Source organism: Rhineura floridana, chromosome 9, assembly GCF_030035675.1.
Source record: "Rhineura floridana isolate rRhiFlo1 chromosome 9, rRhiFlo1.hap2, whole genome shotgun sequence".
In the NCBI taxonomy this organism is placed as follows: Eukaryota; Metazoa; Chordata; class Lepidosauria; order Squamata; family Rhineuridae; genus Rhineura; species Rhineura floridana.
The window spans coordinates 114,000,679-114,022,585 of record NC_084488.1 but is presented as its reverse complement, the minus strand read 5'-3'; the positions used below and the strand labels follow the sequence as shown (position 1 = coordinate 114,022,585).

General features: G+C 41.6%; 1 protein-coding gene across 12 annotated transcripts in view; it reads right to left on the bottom strand.

The window, feature by feature from the left end:
* Window positions 1-21,907, bottom strand: part of RUFY3 (RUN and FYVE domain containing 3) — a 72,319-nt gene that overhangs the window by 3,571 nt on the left and 46,841 nt on the right. For 6 of the 12 annotated variants that reach the window (XM_061583397.1, XM_061583399.1, XM_061583406.1 and 3 more), the window contains 8 exons: window positions 21,408-21,500; window positions 16,870-16,956; window positions 14,826-14,993; window positions 13,383-13,480; window positions 6,313-6,432; window positions 4,475-4,598; window positions 2,636-2,715; window positions 1,372-1,396 (listed from right to left, as the gene is read on the bottom strand). In XM_061583397.1, the coding sequence (XP_061439381.1) occupies window positions 1,372-1,396; window positions 2,636-2,715; window positions 4,475-4,598; window positions 6,313-6,432; window positions 13,383-13,480; window positions 14,826-14,993; window positions 16,870-16,956; window positions 21,408-21,500 (795 nt within the window). The other 6 variants (XM_061583398.1, XM_061583400.1, XM_061583402.1 and 3 more) reach the window with 3 other exon arrangements.

Sequence of the window (21,907 nt, the reverse complement as noted above, 5' to 3'; positions counted from 1 at the left end):
CCGTACAGGGATTTAAAGGTCACAACCAACACCTTGAATTGGGCATGGTAAGCAATTGGTAACCATTGTAACTCTTTTAGCACTGGAGTGATATGATCTCGCCGGCGGCTGCCTTTAATCAGGCACGCAGCCGCGTTCTGTACCAGTTGCAGCTTCCGGTCCGTTTTCAAGGGTAGCCCCATGTACAGCGCAATTCAGTAGTCTAGGCGAGAGGAGACCAGGGCATGTACCATAGATGGGAGCAGATGATTGGGAAGGTAGGGGCGTAGCCTCCATATCAGATGGAGTTGATACAGCGCTGCCCGGCTCACAGCCGAGACCTGAGCCTCCATGGACAGTTGGGAGTCAAGAATGACCCTGAGGCTACGGACCTGGTCTTTCAGGGGCAATTGTACCCCATTGAACACCAATTCTAAATCCCCTAACCTTCCTTTGTCTCCCACGAACAGTACCTCGGTTTTGTCAGGATTCAGCTTCAGCTTGTTCCTTCCCATCCAGCCACTCACCGATTCCAGGCACTTGGATAGGGTTTCTACAGCCAACCTCGGTGAATATTTATATGAGAGATAGAGCTGCGTGTCATCCACATATTGGTGACACTGCAGCCCAAATCTCCTGATGATAGTCCCCAGCAGCTTTATATAGATGTTAAATAGCATCGGGGAGAGGATGGAGCCCTGTGGCACCCCACAAGTGAGAGGCCAAAGGTCCGAAACCTCATTCCCCAATGCTACTCTTTGGTGCCTACCAGAGAGGAAGGAATGGAACCACTGCAATACAGTGCCCCCTATGCCTAACCCCTCCAGGCAATCCAGAAGGATACCATGGTCACCGGTATCAAAAACCGCTGAGAGGTCCAGGAGGACGAGAAAGGTGCACTCACCTCTATCCAACGCTCTCCTCATATCATCCACCAAGGCAACCAAGGCTGTTTCAGTCCCATATCCAGGCCTGAAGCCCGACTGAAATGGATCCGGATAATCCGCTTCCTCCCATTGCGCTTGCAACTGCTTTGCCACCACCCGCTCAACCGCCTTGCCCAAGAATGGTAAGTTTGCTACCTGTGCTTAATCAAGGTCATCTCACGTCATGCCATCAATTCCAAACAAATATCAAAATATTAACACACAACAAACTTTGGAACCCATGAAAACAGATGACAGCCATTCTATAAACCTCTAACATCTTAAATCAACCTCTTGATTTTATCAAAATATTTGATGAAGGCAAAATTGTCTTTCACCATCTAAAACACACGCATACATCGCTCAAGCTACTCAGGCTCTTTAACAATATGTTATTTGAATTATTTTCCCCACATATTAAGGATACTCGGCTTCTATTCCAAAATAAGCAAAATAAAGTACTTACGTGCTCTTGCATGCTAGGAGGTGCCCTGCAAAGGAAATAAGACAATGAGGTGACAATCCAGTCCATGTCTACTCAGAAGTAAGCTCCATTGGATTACTCCCAGGTAAGTGTGTATTGAATTGCAGCCTAACTTAATATTTCATCCACGTTGACTTAACCAATGCAAACTGGCTATTAAGTTTGTTCTGATTTGTCATAATAGTGCTGTGCTTCATACAAATTTATTGTACTTATATGCTCCAAGCATAAACAAGGTTTGATTGTCCCCACCCTATACCAACCTTTTGTCAAAGTCAGATTACAATCCACGAAGTTCTAGGTATGAACTCCAAGTTTTTACTCGCTCACCATGAAATAAATTCAGTCAAAATCCAAACACACCCGGGCTACTTGGTAAGCACAAAATTTAGATTAATGAGAGCTCAGTCTCCTTCTCCATATCTTCCTGTATCAAGAGAATAGCATCTAGTTCTGTGATTGTCAATACGAAGATACAAACTATGCTCATGAGCATGTCTACATGAAAGTTCCTTGTTTCGTGCTTCAGTACAAGCCAGAAGTTGGAACACGGGAAGCTGCCTTGTACTAAGTCAGGCCACTGGTCCATCTAGCTCCGTACTGTCTACACTGACTGGCAGTGACTCTCCAGCGTTTCAGGGCAGGAGTCTCTCCCAGCTCTACCTGGAGATACCCAGGACTGAACCCGAGACCTTCTACATGCAAGGCAGATGCTCTACCACTGAACTACAGCCCTTCCCCCAGTTAAAATAACACCTTCCAAGAAGAACTACCACAATGTGTGCAGTTTTGTATTACGTGCCTCTGATCTCTGTGCCGCCTGAACAGACTCTACAATTTCCCCAAGCTTGTGTTTCAACCAGGAAGAATCACTGCAATAGCCAAGCACTTGGGAGAGGGGAATCTGGCATCCTGAATCTGGGCATCCAAGAGCTTGTAAAACTTTGGAAGCAACTGTAAGCACATAGCAAACTCACTCCCCAGATGTGCACCTTCAACACGACATGTTATCTGGACTCTTCAGAACACTTCCCACAGCTGGAACACATGCTTTAAAAATGGTATCATCAGACCTGTCTGAATTCAGCTTTATTTGCACGAATACCTCATGCAAATGTGAGAGATTTCAAATGTATATATTTACAGAAGTCATCTCTTGGCTGCAAAATTGTCCCCTGAATTATAACCGCTAGCATTTATATGCTCAAAGAGTTCAAAGATGTGGCTTATTTAAATTAGTCCATACTTGCTTGGAAGAACCATGTCCCCCTCTTTCACTGGTGTTTTCAGCCGAGAATCTCCTTCCAGGAGGTTATTTCCTCCATCCTGTCAGAAGAGACAGACACTGAAGAATCGAAGCAGAACGCCAAAGAACTGGCTCTGTATTTTGTGCCTCCTCATACATATGCAGTGTCCAAAATTTCCTTCTTTTCATCTCACCAACAGCACTATTAATTTCTAGAACAGTCAGGATCCAGAAACTTTTGGACACCGCAGAGCTACCTACAACTTCTAGAAGAACCAGAGATCAGTTAAGAGATCATAGTGAGAATTGTGATAACTAGAATTGTCATGTGCACATGTTACCCTGTCTGAGGACAATTGAAAAAGCTTAATGGTCTCTTTAAAAGGAAGCAACAAAGATGGCTCCGTTTGCTTCAGGTACATTGATGTGAAGTGTGAAAACAACACTCCTTGGCATGGTCACCTTAGACGCCTCCTTCATGAGGAGACAGCATCTGGACTATGTCACAATGTATATCTTGAAACTTCAATCCATAGGTAGCAGCACTACACAGTGCGTAATTCAATTGGTTGCCTGTTTGCTACCAACCAAAGTGAAATATGTGAGGTTTGAACAAACAAATCAGGACTCTTGCTAATTAATGCAAACGTCTACCACTGTCTCTCGAAACTTCAGCTGGTGCAAAATTCAACCACCAGAATGCTTGTAGGTTTGATCATATTATAGCAATTTTGCATCAGTTGCATGGTTACCCTTCATTTTCCTGGCTTAATTTAATGCGCTGGTACTAAACTTTAAAGTCCTGAACAGTTTGGGACCAGGTTATCTGAAGGATCACTTACACTCTTATTTATTTAAAATGGGTGATATCCAACATTGTCCACATGGACTTCCACTCATGTGAATGAACTTCTCCTTCCTCTCCTCCACCCTGTGCTCCCCAAATGTGTTCCAGATGGTCCCCCAACCATCTTGGCAGATTTGAGTGTACCAATGGTGCCCTTTGGCTGCTGGACTGACACCACTGGCTATTACCCAATATTTATACCTTTCCAGACAAAAGTCATTTCAAGGGCACGAACAACAACAAACATAAAATTACAATAAAATGTCATCATACTTAAAAAATTAAAATTAAAAAATTAAAAATAGAAAAGGAGGCATCTGTACTTTAAAACAGATTCAGGCAGTAGAAGCAAATTTTCTAAGCAGTGTACAATCTTAAAGGCTAGCTGGCCAGAAAGCAGGGCTCACACACAACACTTGTGCACCCACATATACACACCTTCCTACTCTGCTGCAAGCACGTATGCTAACAAGCCGCAGCCAATGAAATACATGCAAGAAAACAGGCAGCAGCAATTTTTGCACATGAGAGTCTGTACTGGATCTACATGCTAGTTTTTCCTACATGGAAATCATACCCACGCACAGGGACATTGGTTCAGAGGGCTAAGCCCCAGGTCTTTTGCACTGGGCCTCAGATCCCCTGCCTCCTTTTAAAAAAAATTGAACAAAACATTACTTGCCACAATCCACAGTGCCAGTGAGACCCCAGTCAGCCATCATCTTAATTTGCTCAGAGACCCAAATTCACATCTATGCATATAAAGGCATATGCAAATTTTATGCACCTTTGTGTTATGGGCCTGTGCCTCATGTCTTTAAACTACCTATCCCGGACACTGCTACAGTATGCTTAGGACAGCTCCACTGTGATCAACAGGAAACACAAGCCTCGACAACAACAAGACAAACAGAATCCCAACAGTCTTGGTAAAAAAGGTTAACTAAATTTAAGCTACAGTTAAGCACGAAGGAGCAGAAAAAGAACATTACTATTTTTGATCCAGTCCTCTGGAGTCCTTTGTTTTGACTGCACAAACTTCTGTTTTCTTGAATTCCATGGTGGGAATGTGACCATCGCTCTCGTTCCCGTTTCAGTTCCAGTGCAAGCTGGCCCCTGAAGTAGCAAGCATGGAAAGAATAATGTATTAAGACCAAGATTTAATTGACCGACCCAATCAAAAAGCCACTGAAGGAGAGAAAACCAGGATTTTTCCATTCTTATGCGCCAGATTAAGAATTTCAAAAATGACATGTCTGAACAATGAAACTCGCTGAAGGGAACTGCAGCGCAAGACCAACATGTCCAAGTTGCAGGTCTCTAATACCATTTCGCTCTGTCGGGGAGGTTGAAGTTTATGAAGCAAGGACAGCTTCCCCATATCAGACCATCTAAGCCATGAGTGAGTAAATCGAGATGCTTCCCAAAGTTCTGGCACAGACAGTCTCTGTCATTCTCTCCGCAGTTCTGCATTAGTTTATTGCCTGTTATGTTCTAATTTCTTCGGTTTTACTTGTGGATGCAGTATTGCAGTCTTCCCCAACCTGATGCCCTCCCAAAGTTTTGGACTACAACTCACATCATCCCCAGCCAGCACAGCCAATGGTAGGGGTTGATGGGAGTTGTAAGGCAAAATGTTTGGAGAGCACCAGGGTAGGGAAGGCTGCAGCACTGCATGGAAGAGGACGCTGCTCCTCCTGATTGAACCTTTCCTGTCTTGTTGCATTTATTATTTTTAACGTGCATTTGAAAACCAATCTGCAATATATATTATGATGAATTTATAAAAGCCTTCAATAAATAAATAAAACATTCCTTCTTTTCCACATTCCCATAGTATGATTTTGAAGAATTCAAAAGAATTCAAAATCACTCCTTGCAACAGGCAATCAATCTAACCCTGAAAGGGGTTGTGCGCCCTTGCCCCGCCCCAATGCCAAATCTTGTAATCTCCCCTTGGGCCCACAGAGCCCTTCCCTTTACGGGGAGGGATCGTAGCTCAGTGGCAGAGCATCAGCTTTGCACGCAGATGGTTCCAGATTCAATCCCTGGCATCTCCAGACAGGGCTGGAAAAGTTCCCCATCTGAAGCCCTGGAGAGCCACTGCCAATCAGCACAGATAATACTGAGCCAGCTTCCTATGTCCCTGCCTTGCCCAATTTTTATTCATTTACTTATTTTTAAACTGCCACCACACATCATTATGAACCCAATGTGTACATAAAAAATACATTAGGGAAGTCCTGCATGCATATTGCCAAGGCATGTGAGCCATAACTGGCTGCAGCTGGTCACTGCGCACATAAGTAGTGCACATCATTGGCACTTCCCCTGCACGTAGACTTATAGGTTCTATACATAGCTAAGAGTTTCCCATGTCTCCTGCATGAACAGGCAGGGGACCAATGTTAGCTGCGCACAAGTGTCATGAAGGCCAAGAATATAGGGTGTGGAGAATAAGCACACCCAAGACCTATTTATAGGGGCATTGTTTAATACATTCATTCTTCTCAGGTGATCCATACATTTGTACACATGGGTGACAAGCCAGGCTGATCACTAGGCCCGTGGCACACAGGCCACAGCTAGAGATAGAACAGACAACTCCTAATAGCCATGGATGCCTGCTTTCTAGAGTTTTCCACCTTCTGACCTGTGTGACTGGCTTACACAAACAATGACTTTGGGAAGCTCAAAACTTCTCCCTTCCTTGTTTTGGAGAGGCTCACTATGATAGCACACAAGGAATATATGCAAAGTGCTCCATCAAGCTAGAAAAAGGTCCCCCAATAAAGACACCCTCCCCCCCAAAAAAATCAGTTGTCTTCACCGCTGCTTGATGAGCTGCTCCATCTCCATCTGAAGGCTGTTGATCTTATCCCCAAACTCCTGCTTGAAGAGGCGATTGTCCTCTTGCAGAGACTGACGCTCCCTCTCTGCCTGTTGCAATCTGGATTTGAGCCACATGAACTTGTGATAAAAAACAAAAGCCATGGTGGGGAGGAAGACTGAGTTTAAACAATAAATTAAAAGAAAACCAAGCCCAATGAAAGATGAGAGGGAATGTATGGGAAGTGAGAGGGGACCAAAACAGTCTAAAGAAAAGTCAAAATGTAGGTGAACCAGGCAGAAGAAACTTCTATTTTCAATTTTTTATTCTATTACTACAGTTTACAGTCATTAGATGATAAACATAAAACATCACTTTTATCCATAGTCAAAGCAAATCTCAAGTACACAGTATCTGTAAGTCATCTTTTAAAATTTACGTTACATTGCAGCTTTATACAAGTAATTGGAACTTGCGTCATGGGATACCTACTATATTAAGAAATTAGTGCATTTGTCTGGTCTCTTCCACAACTGTTACATCAGATTAAACACACAGGGCTCCAGATCAGATACAAAGTCGTGGACAAGTATTTAGGCCTCTCAGCCTACTTGAGGCATCACTGCAATGGGGGAAGAATGCACTTTCACAACAGAGAGGCTGATTTCAGACTACATGTATTCACCACCTAGGTGGTAAATAGCACAATAGCCTAACTGTAGGGAGGGAAAATAGGGGCAATCACTCAGCAAAAATCTGAAATATCACACAGGCTAGTCCACCCCTGAAACACCATCTTGAAGCAGACTCAAACAGCGTGCGTCTGAATACCAGTTGCTGGAAACCACAGGAGGGAAGAGTGCTCTTGCACTCAGGTCCTGCTTGTGGGCTTCCCATAGGCATCTGGTCGGCCACTGTGTGAACAGGATGCTGGACTAGATGGGCCACTGGACTGATCCACCAAGCTGTTCTCATGTAATCAGGCAGATGGCACAGTCCTCTACATACCACCTCAGAATGCACATCAGGCATCACTTCTTTGAAAGCATTCCAATGTCAAAACCTCTCAACATATGGAAAATATGAAGAACTGTATTGTGTACCCTTCTGGCCATTCTGGCCCGTTCCTGGTGTGCAGCTGACAGGAGCACAGCAATTCAAGCCAAAGGTGTAGAGGAGAGAGGAACAGAGAGGGCTGGTTGTCAAAGACCCCAATAAAGGCCCATTAGCAAAATTGCATTTCCTCTTCCCTAACCAGAACCAAGTTCTGAAGGCTGAGATGATTCTAAGGGATCATCCTCAAACTAGGGGATCCTAAAGCCCACTAGTGGAAACTTTATATCTCAGGGCTTTGCTCTGACTCTGAGGCATGGTTTCAAAGGGCATTTTAAACAGAGGGAATTGTGGGCTAGAATTCTGAAACAGCCAATTTGGAGGGAAAATTACTCCCCATAGTTTTGACAGTGATCTCAAATCCTCCCATCTAAACATGATCATCACAGTGTAGCCTATATTGAGCCAGCCAAGTGGCTTTTAGTTATGTGAAAGCTCAAATTCTAACTCCAAGAGGAGGCAGCGTTGGGAAGGAATAAGCTGAAGCTGAACCCTGACAAAACCGAGGTACTGTTCGTGGGAGACAAGGGAAGGTTAGGGGATTTAGAACTGGTGTTCAATGGGGTACAATTGCCCCTGAAAGACCAGGTCCATAGCCTCGGGGTCATTCTTGTCTCCCAGCTGTCCATGGAGGCTCAGAACTCAGCTGTGAGCCGGGCGACGCTGTATCAACTCCATCTGATACGAAGGCTGCGCCCCTACCTTCCCAACCATTTGCTCCCATCTGTGGTACATGCCCTGGTCTCCTCTCACTTAGACTACTATAATGCGCTCTACGTGGGGTTACCCTTGAAAATGGTCCGGAAGCTGCAACTGGTACAGAATGCAGCAGCTCGCCTGATTAAGGGTAGCCGCCGGCGAGACCACATCACTCCAGTGCTAAAGGAGTTGCACTGGTTACCGGTTGTTTTCCGGGCCCAATTCAAGGTGTTGGTTCTGACCTTTAAAACCCTATACAGTTTTGGCCCAGTCTATCTGAAGGAGCGCCTCCAACATCATCATGGATGCCGCTCAACAAGATCAGCCTCAAAAGGCCTTCTCTCTATCCCACCAGTTAAAACAGCTAGACTGGTGAGAACTAGGGAGAGGGCTTTTTCAACTGTGGCCCCCACTTTGTGGAATTCCCTCCCAAATGATCTCCACCATGCCCCTTCTATGATGAGCTTCCACGGGCCTTGAAGACCTGGCTCTTCAGGCAGGCTTTTGGGGTGGGTTAGGTTTTATTATTATTGTTGAGATTTTTGATGTTTTAATGTATTTGTATGTTTTTATTTTGTAAGTCGCCCAGAGTGGCTGGACAGCCAGCCAGATGGGCGACTAATAAATTTAATGAATAAATAAATAAAAATAAATAATAATCCTAGCCACCCATCTGGATATTTTAATGGAACATTTTTACCTCAGGATGGAATTTAAATTGGTGCCTAAATAGACACTGCTCCAAATTAACTGGGTACATTTACAAACATGCCACACCAAAGTGCAATTCTTCAGAGTTCTTACTTAAAAAAAAAATCTGCTGCTCTGTCAAAGGCAGCTTTACAAGTTATACAAGAGTATGATTCAGCCCCCTAGATTTTAAAATCAGTCAATGTTTTTTTTCTATTTTTTTAAGTCAATTCTTTCCTACTCCCTGTTTTGCTTCAACACAAAACAGGAGATTCACATGAGGGAAATTAAAAAGGACAACTAAACTAAAAAACTAATCTGGATAGCTTGACGAGTATTGATGATGACTCTCTACACACTAAAGGCTGTTTAGGGACCAGCACAGCAAACTCTTACCGTCTCAAGTAAGCAACCCCTAATTTCATCCTAAATAAAAATAAAAACCAAAAAACCAATGTTATTTTGAGTTCCAGAAAGGTGGTTTCCTATGCTTTCTAAGTTTTGAGTTGCATCTTTCAGCAAAGTCCCTTGTTTGAACCAAATACTTGGAATCAAAAGTTAACAAGAGCAAAAGGCAACTTAAAACAACAACAATCAAGTGATTATATGCTGTAACTACTCTGAGTCAATGACCAACTAGCAGTAAATCACTACCGGTTCCATTCAGTCCTCTTAAACAAGGTAAGAACCATAATGAACTGTTTTGTGAAATACCTTATTCCATCTTTCCTAAAAGAGGAAGAGGAGGTAACACACAGCTATTATGAGAGTCCTTCAGGAAAAGAGAACCACTGTTTATTTTTTAGGAAAATAAAGGCAGAGGTAGAAGGCAATGCAGAAACAAAAAGGGCTCTCCATTTTAAAAGATAGCTAGAAACTAGGTTTTGCATCCACGTCATTTAAAGGGGGCAAATGAAACATTTTTCTCTAATACAAAAGAGTTGGCCTTGCCTCACCTGTCTTAGTGTGTCCCTGCACTGCAAAATATTCTAGTTACAGCTTGGTATAATTTTGATTTGCTTTATTTGCTTTGTGTTATTACTGCCTTCCTCTGCATATTTCCTTATGCCCATGTACAGTGGGTTATATCAAAATAATGGTGCCCACCAGATGAATGGGAAGGTGGTCTTGAAAAAAAATTATTGGAAGAGACATGGAACAAGACAATTGTACCTAAATACAATTGGAAGAGGGTGAAAACAACAAGAGCAAGTCTAGGCAGAAGCGCATTTTGTTCTGCTATAAAGTAAAAGAGTATAATTTGACCCCACTTCAACTGGAGTGGTTTTAAGCACAGAATCTGGGAACTGGTGCGTCCCTCGGGTTGTGTGCCATGCATACCCTGCATGTCAGGCACACCTGCCACTTACATAAATTTGTAACAAATGCACAGGTGGGAAAACGTCCAGTGCAGACAAGCCTTTGGTAAACAAGGACTAGACCCTTATAATGGCAAGTTCTTGCAATGCGAGCTTGTCCTGGTCTTGAGATCAAAAGGGACAAAAAGGCCAAAGGGTCATCGCTTGCAGCAGGCACCCAGCTGCTCTCATCTTACATGTATGTATTTTCTTCGTCTGCTCCATAACAAAGTAACAGAAAGAACCACCTCAGCTTCCCATGAATTTGAGCATTTTTGGGGTGTGTGGGAAGTGTCACACTTTCCCAATATCCTGTCAAGGGTAAAAAGCTTGTACTGTGTACACTTTGTATCAATTGTACATACAGATCCACAAACCTGATTTTACTTATAATTTTCTGGAGCAGTTACTGGTCAAATTGCCTGCAGTTTAGTAAAGTTCAAGCAACAAATAACTGGGGTAAGAATGATTATGGGCTAATTTTTCTACTTCCAAACAAAAACAAAGGTTTTTTTTTTAATTTAAAAATCCACCAAATTCCAAGTCAACTTTAAGTGACAACATTTAAGTCTGACATCTAAATTCTCAATCTCATTTTGCTTTTTCCTCATAACTGAATTGAGATGTCAAGAGTTGTGAGGCGACCAGCTGCAAAAAAAGAAGAAGAAGAAGAAGAAGAAGCCTAGTGGGGCTTCTGAATCAGTTTATTTGCTGCACTATTTAAGGTTTTTGCCTGTTTCACCAAATCCTTTTCACTATATAAGAAAAGGACATAGAGATGATATGGGGGAAATGGGGGGGGGAGAGAAAGGAGAGGAGGAGATAGACAGTAGAAGAAAACACCAGTTAATTCAACAGATACTGACCATATATTTCAATATCAATGCTTTTTAAAAAATACAAGTACAACCATATATATGTTAAGAAACAAGTCTTGAGTTTCACTTAGCAAGAGCAGCAGAAACAGCAATGGATATTTTGATATAGTTAAATCTAACGTACTTGTAAGGTTAAAGGTCTACAACAGGGTCAGGTAAATTTATTTATTTATTACATTTATACCCCGCCTTTCTTTTCATTATAGAAACCCAAGCCGGCTTACATATGGTTCCCAGGCAGTCTCCCATCTAGGCACTGACCAGACCTGACCCTGCTTAGCTTCAGCAGGGAACTGGCCTTATGTGCCTTCAGACCATAGCCTGGGACCAACCCTGACCTGCCTCTCCCCAAGCAAATTTTTCTGACCCCATCAAGTTCCCATGAATTTTGGCAGCAACAACAAAAAGAAAAAAAATAAAGCAAAATTTTATTCTCCCAGGCATTTTAAAGTGTATTTTAATTTGTTTTTAAAGTGTATTTTAACTGTACTTTTTAGTGTTGTATTATGATGCTGTTTGCTTTTTGTTATTCTTTGTTTGTTTTTGGTTTTTGACTTTATTATATTTATTGTAGTTATATATTGTGCTGTTTTTATCCCTTATGTACACCGCCCAGAGAGCCGTCAGGCTTAGGGCGGTATATAAATGAAATTAAATAAATAAAATAAAATAAATAAAATAAGTTTTAAAACTTCCCACTAAGCCCAGCAGTCTGACAGGGATGCAAATTGCCCCCTTCACAGTAATCAATCATTTGATGAATGGGGAGGAAGCAATACTCCCCTCCCTCGTTCCTCAGCTGATCTGCACAGATGAGTGAAAGAGAGGCTGTGTGCATATGTCTATGCATACTTAAAAGAGAGAGGTGGCCACATCCACTTTGGCATGCAGACCCCGGAGGGATAGCCAAGGATTCACGTGGCCCTTGAGCAAAAAAAAAGGTTAGCGACCACTAGTCTACATGAATAGGTACTTTTCACAAAATGCTCTTTATTGCTGGAGGTTTCCTGGAAGTGCTGAAACCTTCTTCCTCACCCTATCAGGGAACCCAAGGTCATTCCGCCGAATTCCTTTTAAGGAGCTCTGGATAGCTTCTTTACATTATCCCCAGAGTGACTGCTGCCCTGTTTACTGAGGAGCATCTGCTTTTAAGTCAGAATAACACTTATGTTTAGACACAGAGTTGCTTAGTTGGGCCGATTCCCAGAGGACATATTCACAATTTGGCTACTACACATTTGGTCTCAGTAAAAACAACCTGACTTTTTCTTAAATGAGATGGGAAACATACAAGACAATGGAAATTCATGGATTAGGATCTGATCCTCTGAAAAAGCCTCTAAATAAAAGATATAAACATGGTGTTGAATATATCCAAGTTTATATGCCACTTCTGACATGGACTTGTTGAGTTGTACTGGGTAGGTTACTATTTCTCAGACTCAGTCCCCTATCAGTAAAATGGGAATACAAGTGTTCTGCCTCATGGAGGGGTTGGAAAACAAAGAGCACAAACATTGTAAAGCACTTTGCAAATTACAAGAAGCTCTATGTAAATTATCTATTAAAGCAGCAGTTCAGTAACAGTCAGCCCTGTCTCCTTTTTGGATTGTCATACGCAGTCTCCTGAGCAGAAAAGGAGCGGTCCAGACAGTGTGTGCTATGCTGACAGTTGAGGCTTGACTATATCATTATTTTCAATTTGATTTAAATTACAACAAACCAGGTAGGAATGCTTTGGGTAACACAGAGCCTTGATGCCTACCACAGAACATCATTGCCACATAGCTTCATTCAGAGGTCGCTAGCCTTTTTGGGCCCATGGACACATTTGCAATCTAGACAAACATGTTACACCCAAGCACACACTACTACCTTGGTTATTGGCTACAAGCCTAATTTCAGCAAGGAGAGGGGAGGGGAGGGGACCCTGCGGGCACCCAGGAAAGCCTCTGCAGGAACATGGGCACCCATGGGCACCACATTGGCAACCCCTGGCTTGGTCCCTCCTTCAGAGCATCTGTGGTGCTCTTCTCTTTTTTGCATACAGGTATAACATATAATAACTGGTGGAGTCATGTACGTAAGGTAGCTCCCTTTAAAGTCTGAGCTACGTGTTATGATGGGGTAATGGGGGCAGCAATACTCCATGGTCTCTCCACTGCAGGTACTGAAATATTGCACCTTGAAGCACATGCTGTTTAAAATGTTTAACCTCCATTTTCAAATATCCTAAAAATATGTACATTAAGAGTATTTTTTTAAAAAAAGAACACGACATCAACAGAAGGTCGCAATTGTATTTCACTGAATAAGCAAGTCTAAATTTTACCTTTGTTCAAGCAGTTTAATGGTTGCAGCCATCTGATTTGTCTTCTCCTCCAAGCGGCTATTTAGTTCACTCTTTTGTTTCACTCCCAAATCTGAACTCTAGGAAGGCAAAATGTTACAACACCATCTTTATCTATTTGTTTTCTTTCTATCTATTCTGCCCTTCCTCCCAAAGCTATTAAAGCTCCAAGGAGCTTTAATAGCCACTGGTAACTACAGAATAAGATTTTGAAGAATGAGATGCAATTCGTGATACCTATAAAACTAGTAGTAATAAAAGATCTAAAAAACATAACTGCTAAGGACCAGCCTCTTGTCACACTTGGGTGAGTATATTTTTGATGATTTAGCTGCCACGTCATGCAAGTTTAAAGTAAATCCATTTCAATATAAGTCAGTTTCATCCATAATGTTTATTTATGCAGCAGTCATCTGCAACTTGTTATCAACTGATTATTGCCAAAGTATCATATTGACAGGAAAAATGCATCAGCACTGAACATAGGGCATGATTTTAAAGTGGAGACCTATAAACCCCAGAGGACAAAACTGTCCTTTTTTTAGGGAGATATGGATTCAATCCCCATTTTAACCATAGGCTCATTGTGTGGTCTTCGCCAAATCACCCTCTCAACCACATTTCCTCACTACAGAATGAGAATTACAGTGATCTGCCTCACAAAGCTGTTCTGAAGTGGACTGTATTATTGTAAATACACCCTGAACATCAGAAGTCCAGCATATGGCTGAAAGACAGCAAGTAAAATTTGCAGTCTTTAGGTTTCTCAATACTAGCTTTACTTTGGGAGCTTTGGTCTTATACAGTATATATACAGCTTGTACAAGACTAAATGGTACCCCTACAACTACGGTTAACTAACTGGGAAGCGGCTGCAGGCCTTGGATTCAAGTGCTGAGTTAGAAGCACCCTGTGGTTAGGTTTAACCATGGCTGACCTCAGTTAAAAGTGCAACACTGGACCATGGCAGGGCGAAATTAGCAAAGATGCCACAGACTATATAATCCCCCAACCCTTTCCCAATTTCTTACTCAGAGTTAACGGAAGCTTTTGTTTTATCCATACCAGCCCAGACAATTCAGTGGGGAGAAACTGCAAAAGCAGCACAGTATAGAGGAGCAGGAGAGGTCTACTCTCCACGGATAAACTATTAAATTACCCTACAGAGCAGAGCCCAAGATGGCTGTTGTCCTACTTTATGGTATTCTTATTTATATATGTTTCTTTCCTATGGCTACAATTCTGCAAATGTTCAAGGGAGACCATGCAAGACAAGTGAGGGTGAAAATGTACAGGGTCTCTTTGTGAATTTCAGGCTGAGCAAGCATTCGATTCTCGGTCTCTCATGTCCAAAAACCACAAAGTTTCCACAATAAAGTTGGGAGGAGTTAGAATCTAACAGCTAACCTGGTCCTGCTTGCTTACCTGCAGCTTGAAGGAAAGTTCAAGTTTTAGGGCCCTGAGATCATCAAGTTGCTGCCTGAGTGCCACCAGTGCATCTTGCTTCTCACAAACATCTTTTTCTAACATCTTCATAGCCAGTTCCATCTCTTGTCTCATTCCAATCTGCACCTCAAGTTCTTTTTCCACATCCTAAACCACACACACACACAAACATATATATACTCAACCAAGGATCTGGCCAGGGGGGTTGTTTTATTGTCCATATGTCCAACAGAGAGAATGAGAGGTTAATGTTCTTTACAAATTCCAGAAGAGCAGCAATGTTAGTTTGCCATAGGCAAAGCAACAGACTGTCCTTCAGCAGATTAAATACTACCAAATTTATTAAGCTTTAAGTTTAATTGTTTAATTATTATGTTTAATTATGTTTAAATTTAATTTAAGTTTGTGTAGGCTCTAATCTGCTTTATCAAGAGAATACTATTTAATGAAGTAGAATCTAGCTTACAATAAATGCTACAATAAACTTGGTAATCTTTAAAAAGTGTTTCAGAACTTTTGGTTGTTCTCTTTCATAAATGCACTCTTTAGTGAGGGGCCATTGCTTAATGATTAAGTGCATACTTTGCATATGGAAGGACCCAGTTTCAATTGCTGACATATCCAGGTAGGGTGGGGAAAGACTACCATTCTCCAGAGCATCAGAGGCACTGTGCTTCTGAATACCAGTTGCTGGAAAATGCAGGAGGGGAGAGTGCTATTGACCTCAAGTCCTGCTTGTGGGCTTCCCACAGGCATCTGATTGGCCACTATGAGATCAGGAAGCTGGACTAGATGGGCCATTGGCTTGATCCAACAGAGCTCTTCTTATTTTCTTACCAATCAGTGTAATGATCTAGATGGACCAAAGGTCTGAGTTTCTCTAAGGCAGTGATCTATATTACAAATATTACAGATATGACATTAATGCAATTTCGTGTTTGTGACATACAATGGCTATTCTTCCTACACTTCATAGAATGTAACAGATTTGCCTAATTTAAAGAACCGTGCACACATCAAGTACTCATCTCCATCATGACTTATTTTTATAAATAAATTGCTAGCCTCACTAAAGTATCCTACGTACCAGTATTATGGTTTAGAAAGGTTATTAGACATTCTGAGTGTTTATCTGAGAGCTTGTAAAACTGACTCTATAATATCCATGTAATATCACACTCCTTACACCATCTGGTGCCCTCCATAAGTTATTGGGATTCCATTCCCACCAGCCCTAGTCAATATGGCCAGTGATCAAGGATGGCAGGAACTTGCAACATCTGGAGAGTCACAGATTACTTACCCTCATCTAAAAAAACTGCAAGAAATGTTAAGAAAAAGGCTCAAAGCCTAAGGTTCTAGCACAAGTCTGGGGAACCTGCGGCCCTCCTGATGTTGTTGGACTACAACTCCTTTCAGCTCTGACAATCGGCCATGTTGGCTGGGGCTGAAGGGAGCTGGAGTCCAAGACCTGGAAGGCACCAGATTTCCCACTCCTATTCTAGCCCATAGTGCACTTGTTGCAATATTACATTACTAGCATGAACAATCCAATTTCAATCTGTATGTCTAGCCCCATTTTCTACTTTCCATTTTACAGAATGCTTACTGACTTCTACACCCTGCCCCTCCATAAATTATGTGCAACTACTCCTGGAAACCTTACCATGCCTAGCAATAGAAAGTTTTACATTTAGGCTTTATGACATGCACTGCACATGACAGAAGCTCAATAGTATTGTGGCAAATATGGACAACCTTCTCCTGAGAATCAGAAAAATTACCTCTTGTGCAGGATATTTTCAGCCTGATTTTAAACTGCAGTTGCTTCATGCAAAAGGGGCCTGTACTATCTGAAGTGGCATCTTCTGCTAGACAAATGGGGCATAGCCATGCAGCGCTACCCCACTTACCACAGAAAATCTGTTTAACTTCTTCATTACTATGGGAAAATGTCAGCACAGCATCAGATCCAGGGCTTCCAACAGCTTTTTTAAACTGAGCATTAGGTTGTTCTGCTTACCAGCCGTAGCTGAGTTTCCTCCTTCAGCTGTTTCCGTGCTTCATTAAGGGCATGCCCATCTGCAGTCCTGTCTTGCTTAGTTACCTGCTGTTAAAAATCAACAAACCGGAAAAGCAAACGAAATGCAGATTTTTGTCATTCAATCAATATTACAATGATTAAATGATGTCATTGCTGTTTTTCCTCTTGCAGAGTGTAATCTTATCTGCATTGTTACTAGGATATTTGAGGCCACACAAATTAATCACTACTACACATTCAGATTTTAATGCACACAAGCAAATATAAACATGGAAATTCCTTCTGTAACCCAAGTTTTCCAAGTGGAGCTCTATGTTTCAGCTCATCCTTTGCCATCCTGATGCCCTCCAGATATTTTGGACTATAATTCCCATCTGGCTGGCACTAATGGAAGTCATAGCCCAAAGCATCAGAGGACACCAGGTTGGCAAAGGCTGTTTTAGCTAAACAGAGGGATGTTAATGGTTTGTTTGTTAAATGGTTTGATGTTAAATGCTCCATTTAAAAGACAAAAGTTCTCAATGCTCTAATTCTGGGGTGGGGAACCTCTGGCTCACGGGCCAAACTGTGCCTGCCAGGCCTCCCCATTTGTCCCACAAAGCTGTTTTTTTAAATTATTTTTATTCTGCCTTTCCTCCTAGAAGGAGCCCAGGGTGGCAAGCAAGGGATAAAACACTAAAACCATCTTAAAAACCTTTTTTTTTTAAAGCATATTTTAAAACATCTTAAAAACAACTCCAACACACATGCAGACTGGAATAAGGTCTCTACTTAAAAGGCTTGTTGAAAGAGGAAGGTCTTCAGTAGGCACCAAAAAGACAACAAAGACAGCACCTGTCTAATATTTAAAGGGAGGGAATTCCAAAGGGTAGGTGCCACAACACTAAAAGTCCACTTTCTATGTTGTGTTCATGATGAGATGGTATTTGAAGGAGGCCCTCACCTGCAGAGCACAGTAATCAACTGGGTATATAAGGGATAAGACGATCTTTCAGATATCCTGATCCCAAGTTGTACAGGACTTCATACACCAAAAATAGCACCTTGAACGTAGCCCAGTAGCTAATGGGCAGCCAATGCAATTCTTTCAGCAGCAGGGTAACATGATGGCAATACTTTGCCTGAGTGAATAGTCGTGCCACTGCATTTTGCACCAGCTGCAGCTTCTGGACCAACCTCAAGGGCAGCCCCACATAGAGCACATTACAGTAATCCAGCATGGAGGTTAATCAGTGCATGTCCAATAGTGGTCAGGCTATCCCGGTTGAGAAACGGCTGAAGCTGGTAAAAAGCACTCCTAGTCCCTGAGGTCATCTGGGCCTCTAGCAACAAAGATAGATCCAGGAGCATCCCCAGACTATGAATCTCTTTGAGGCACACCACTGCCCTACACTTGACATACATTATGTCAGGTATGGGCAGGTAACAGCAGGGCTTCAAAGGAACAGTTGGAAGCTTAAAATGAGCTCCCAACTGTTCCTTTGCTGGAGCAAGGCGTGCTCTCGCCACCCATCAAGTGATGGTTGTGGGAGTGCACCATGCTCCAGGAGAGGGAAGCAGTTTCCATTGAACAGAAACAACTTCTCTTCCCCAGGACTGCTCCTTGAACTTCTAAAAACTGGACATTCAAAGAGCAGCACTGGGCTGTTTGAAAGCCCTTTTATAAACAGTCCTATACTGTTCTTTGAACCTCCGGTTTATGGAGGTTTAAATAACAGCACAAGGCTGTTTGCAAATCAGCCCTGAGCATTGCGTTTTGAAGTCCTGACAATTGGAGATTCAAAGTGCAGCATCACCTAATGTCATAGTGTCATCAGGTGATTGACAGGTCATCAGGTGATTGACCCACCAGTCAAATTTGGCCTGCCAGGAGTGGGGAGATAAGGAACTGAACCACTGGCCAGAAAAGGTTTCCAAATCTACTGTAATTGGACAAGTAATTACAAACACTAGACACATTAATCAGGAAAGGTGCTTAGGAAATGGAGTAAATTCAGAGTGTTTATACCAGGCTCTCAGCCAAACATTAAGCTAAACCTAGAATACAAATATAAAGATTGGCATCAGGAACACCACTGGGGACTTCTGGGAAGGGTTGCTTTGCCTGTGCTGCCTCTGAGCGAGCTCTCGTCTCAGAAGAAGCTTTTTCAGCTCTAAAATCAGTCACAACGTTCTTTTTGACTGATAAAGATTTTCTCCCGGGCAGGGAGAAACATAGAGATCAACCCCAAAGCCTGTTTTTGTGGGGAGGACTGGATTTCATTTATTTATGAGAGAAAGTTCAAACTGCAATGCCGGACGGACTTTCATCAAGCTCTAGCTGATTATAGCGACACGTTTATCTTTTCTTTAAAGAAAACGGACTCTAACAGGCAAATAAGCATCCTTCTTTCTATCTTCTTTTTTTACTTGGCTTAAATTGGTGCAGCAAAAAAGAGATTTGTCAATGAATCAGCTTTGAAGAACTCTTAGGTGAGTTTTGGCTTTTCGCTTTCACTAACGAAATTAAGGAGGAAAGAAATCGAAAAAGCTTATCTTTGTTTTTATCGCAAAAAGCTGTCCTGGAGGTGCATTCTAAAGATATCAACGGAAGAGGGATTTCTATTTCGAGGAGGGGGGGAAAAATTCTTTTTGGTCTATTTCATTTTGACGAATCTGCTTGTTCATCACGCCACTAATTGTTTTGATGTTGGGAACTAAGTTTGTTTTGTATTCCTGAACACATAGAGATAAGGCAGGCTGTATTGTCTACACTGATACAAGCAAGCCTGAAATATTAACCCAATTGTGGCTGAAATAATTTTTGTCTCTGTGGTTTTAAGAATGACAACCAGGAAAGTGAATGAGACCATGGAAGAAATTATGTTTCAGAAAATAATGGGTGAGATTGAGATAACAAAACAAACCCTGAGACAGGGTAGACAGGAGATGAAAATTGAACTTAACAAAATGACGCAGGAGCTTAAAGAAATAGTGGATTCTGTGAGAGAGGAGTTTGATGGGATAGGGAAGCTACAAGCCCTGGAGATTGGAACAAATGTGAAATTTGAAAAAGATTTGGATTTTATGGATGTTAGAAATAAAGTTGACTGTTTGGAATTCAACGTTGTCTCTGAAGAAATTAATGAAGATTTTGGTGGTAAAGTTATCAATGTCTTGGATAATTTTCTGGACTGGAATGATGTGATGGAGTTTGACATAGAAAAAATCTATGGAGTTGGCTACAGATATGTGACAGTGGAGAAACTCTTAAGAGATGAGCCAGTGCATTTTGTAAAAAAGAAGAACAGAGATATGACTTTGCAGCAATACTTCAGTAACATATTCAGAATTCTTGACTGGAATGATGTGATGGGGCCTGACATGGAAAAAAATTATGGAATTAACTACAAATATGTGACAGAGCAGAGATGCACCCAGAGCAGAGATGTGACTTTACAACAATATTTCAACAACATATTCAGAATTGATGGCAAAGGCATATTTGTGATGGGGGAAATTCCCATCAGACTCTTGTTATATGACTATGGCTACGACAGCAAGATCATCATGGGATACTGATAATGGACGAATGGATACTGAAACCACTGGATTTAACAGGACTATTGAAGATGGAAGATGGAATTAATATTGATAATGGAAGAATGGTTATGGAAATTATTGGACTTAACAGATTTGACGAGATGGATTAATTGATATGTTTACTTGGACTATGGCTATGACAACAAGATTATTATGGGATATTGATAACGGAAGAATGGCTACTGAAATTACTGGACTTAACAGGATCATTGAAGATGGAAGATGGAGTTAATATAGATAATGGAAGAATGGCTATTGAAATTATTGGGCCTAACAGATTTGAATTAGATGGATTAAGCGACATGTTTATTTGGAGAAAAATTGAAAGATATATCTTTCAAGAAATTGAAACCTCTCTTTGACTTTTTGTGGAAAGAATAAAATAATGTTTATGAGATTTGATGATTAATTAAGATAATTACTGGAGGAAAGTGATTTTACAATATAATTTTAGAGATAGGATTGTTATATATTCTAGACCTGTAACTGATCTGCGACAAATCGGAAGTCGACATTTTATTTTATTGTTTAATTGTTTTTGTTTTGTTTTATTTTTTCGTCTTTGAAAATTTGAATAAAAATTAATGATAAAAAAAAAAGGAACACCACTGTTATGAATTTATTCCACAAAGAAATTCCCTTTCCAACAGGATTCTAACAAAACACAGAACTGATGGATTGGGAGAAGCCAAATGACCATTGAATCCAATCCCTTTGGCTGGAAGTTAATACCATACACACATCAGAGTATTCCCACAATATCAACCCACATACATAACAGATTGCAGGATATCACAAGCAGAGAGCAGGAGAAACAAGATACTTTGCAGTAAAATGTCTACAGAACAAAGAGGTCCTGGGCAAATGTGCTGCGGCAATTGCAGGGTGGGGACAGAATCTACCTGCAGTTGCTAGACACTTACACACACACTGACCTTTCGGTTGGATTCCAAAATATATGAACTTTCTTCTTTGACTCGCTCCATCTCTTCTTGCAGGGTTATTATCCTGTTGTTTGCAACAGCAAGCTGTGTGTGTAAACAAGAAAATGCAACGAGTAAAAAAAGATCATCACTGTTTGTGATTTTTACAGATGGTTTCTTGGAAGTGAGTTAAAACAGACTTGGACCAGGGACACCTGAGAGCTCCTGTTGTATGACGGCTACATACCAGATAATTTTACAAAATCTTTCATACACAGAAATTGGCCAATAAAAGATAGCTGTGATGGGCTCCACAAGAAAGGTGTTGCAACCTCTGGATCTGACAGTTCTCAGTGACCTCAAGCTAGGGCAAAAGAAGATCCACAGTTGCCCATGCGGTCATCCTCGGAGTCTGCACTGGACCTCTTGCTCAGGCAATGTTTCCTTCTTGGCCATTTTGCCCACAACTTATTGCAGCTTCCTCCCACCTATCATTCCATGTTCAGTATGGA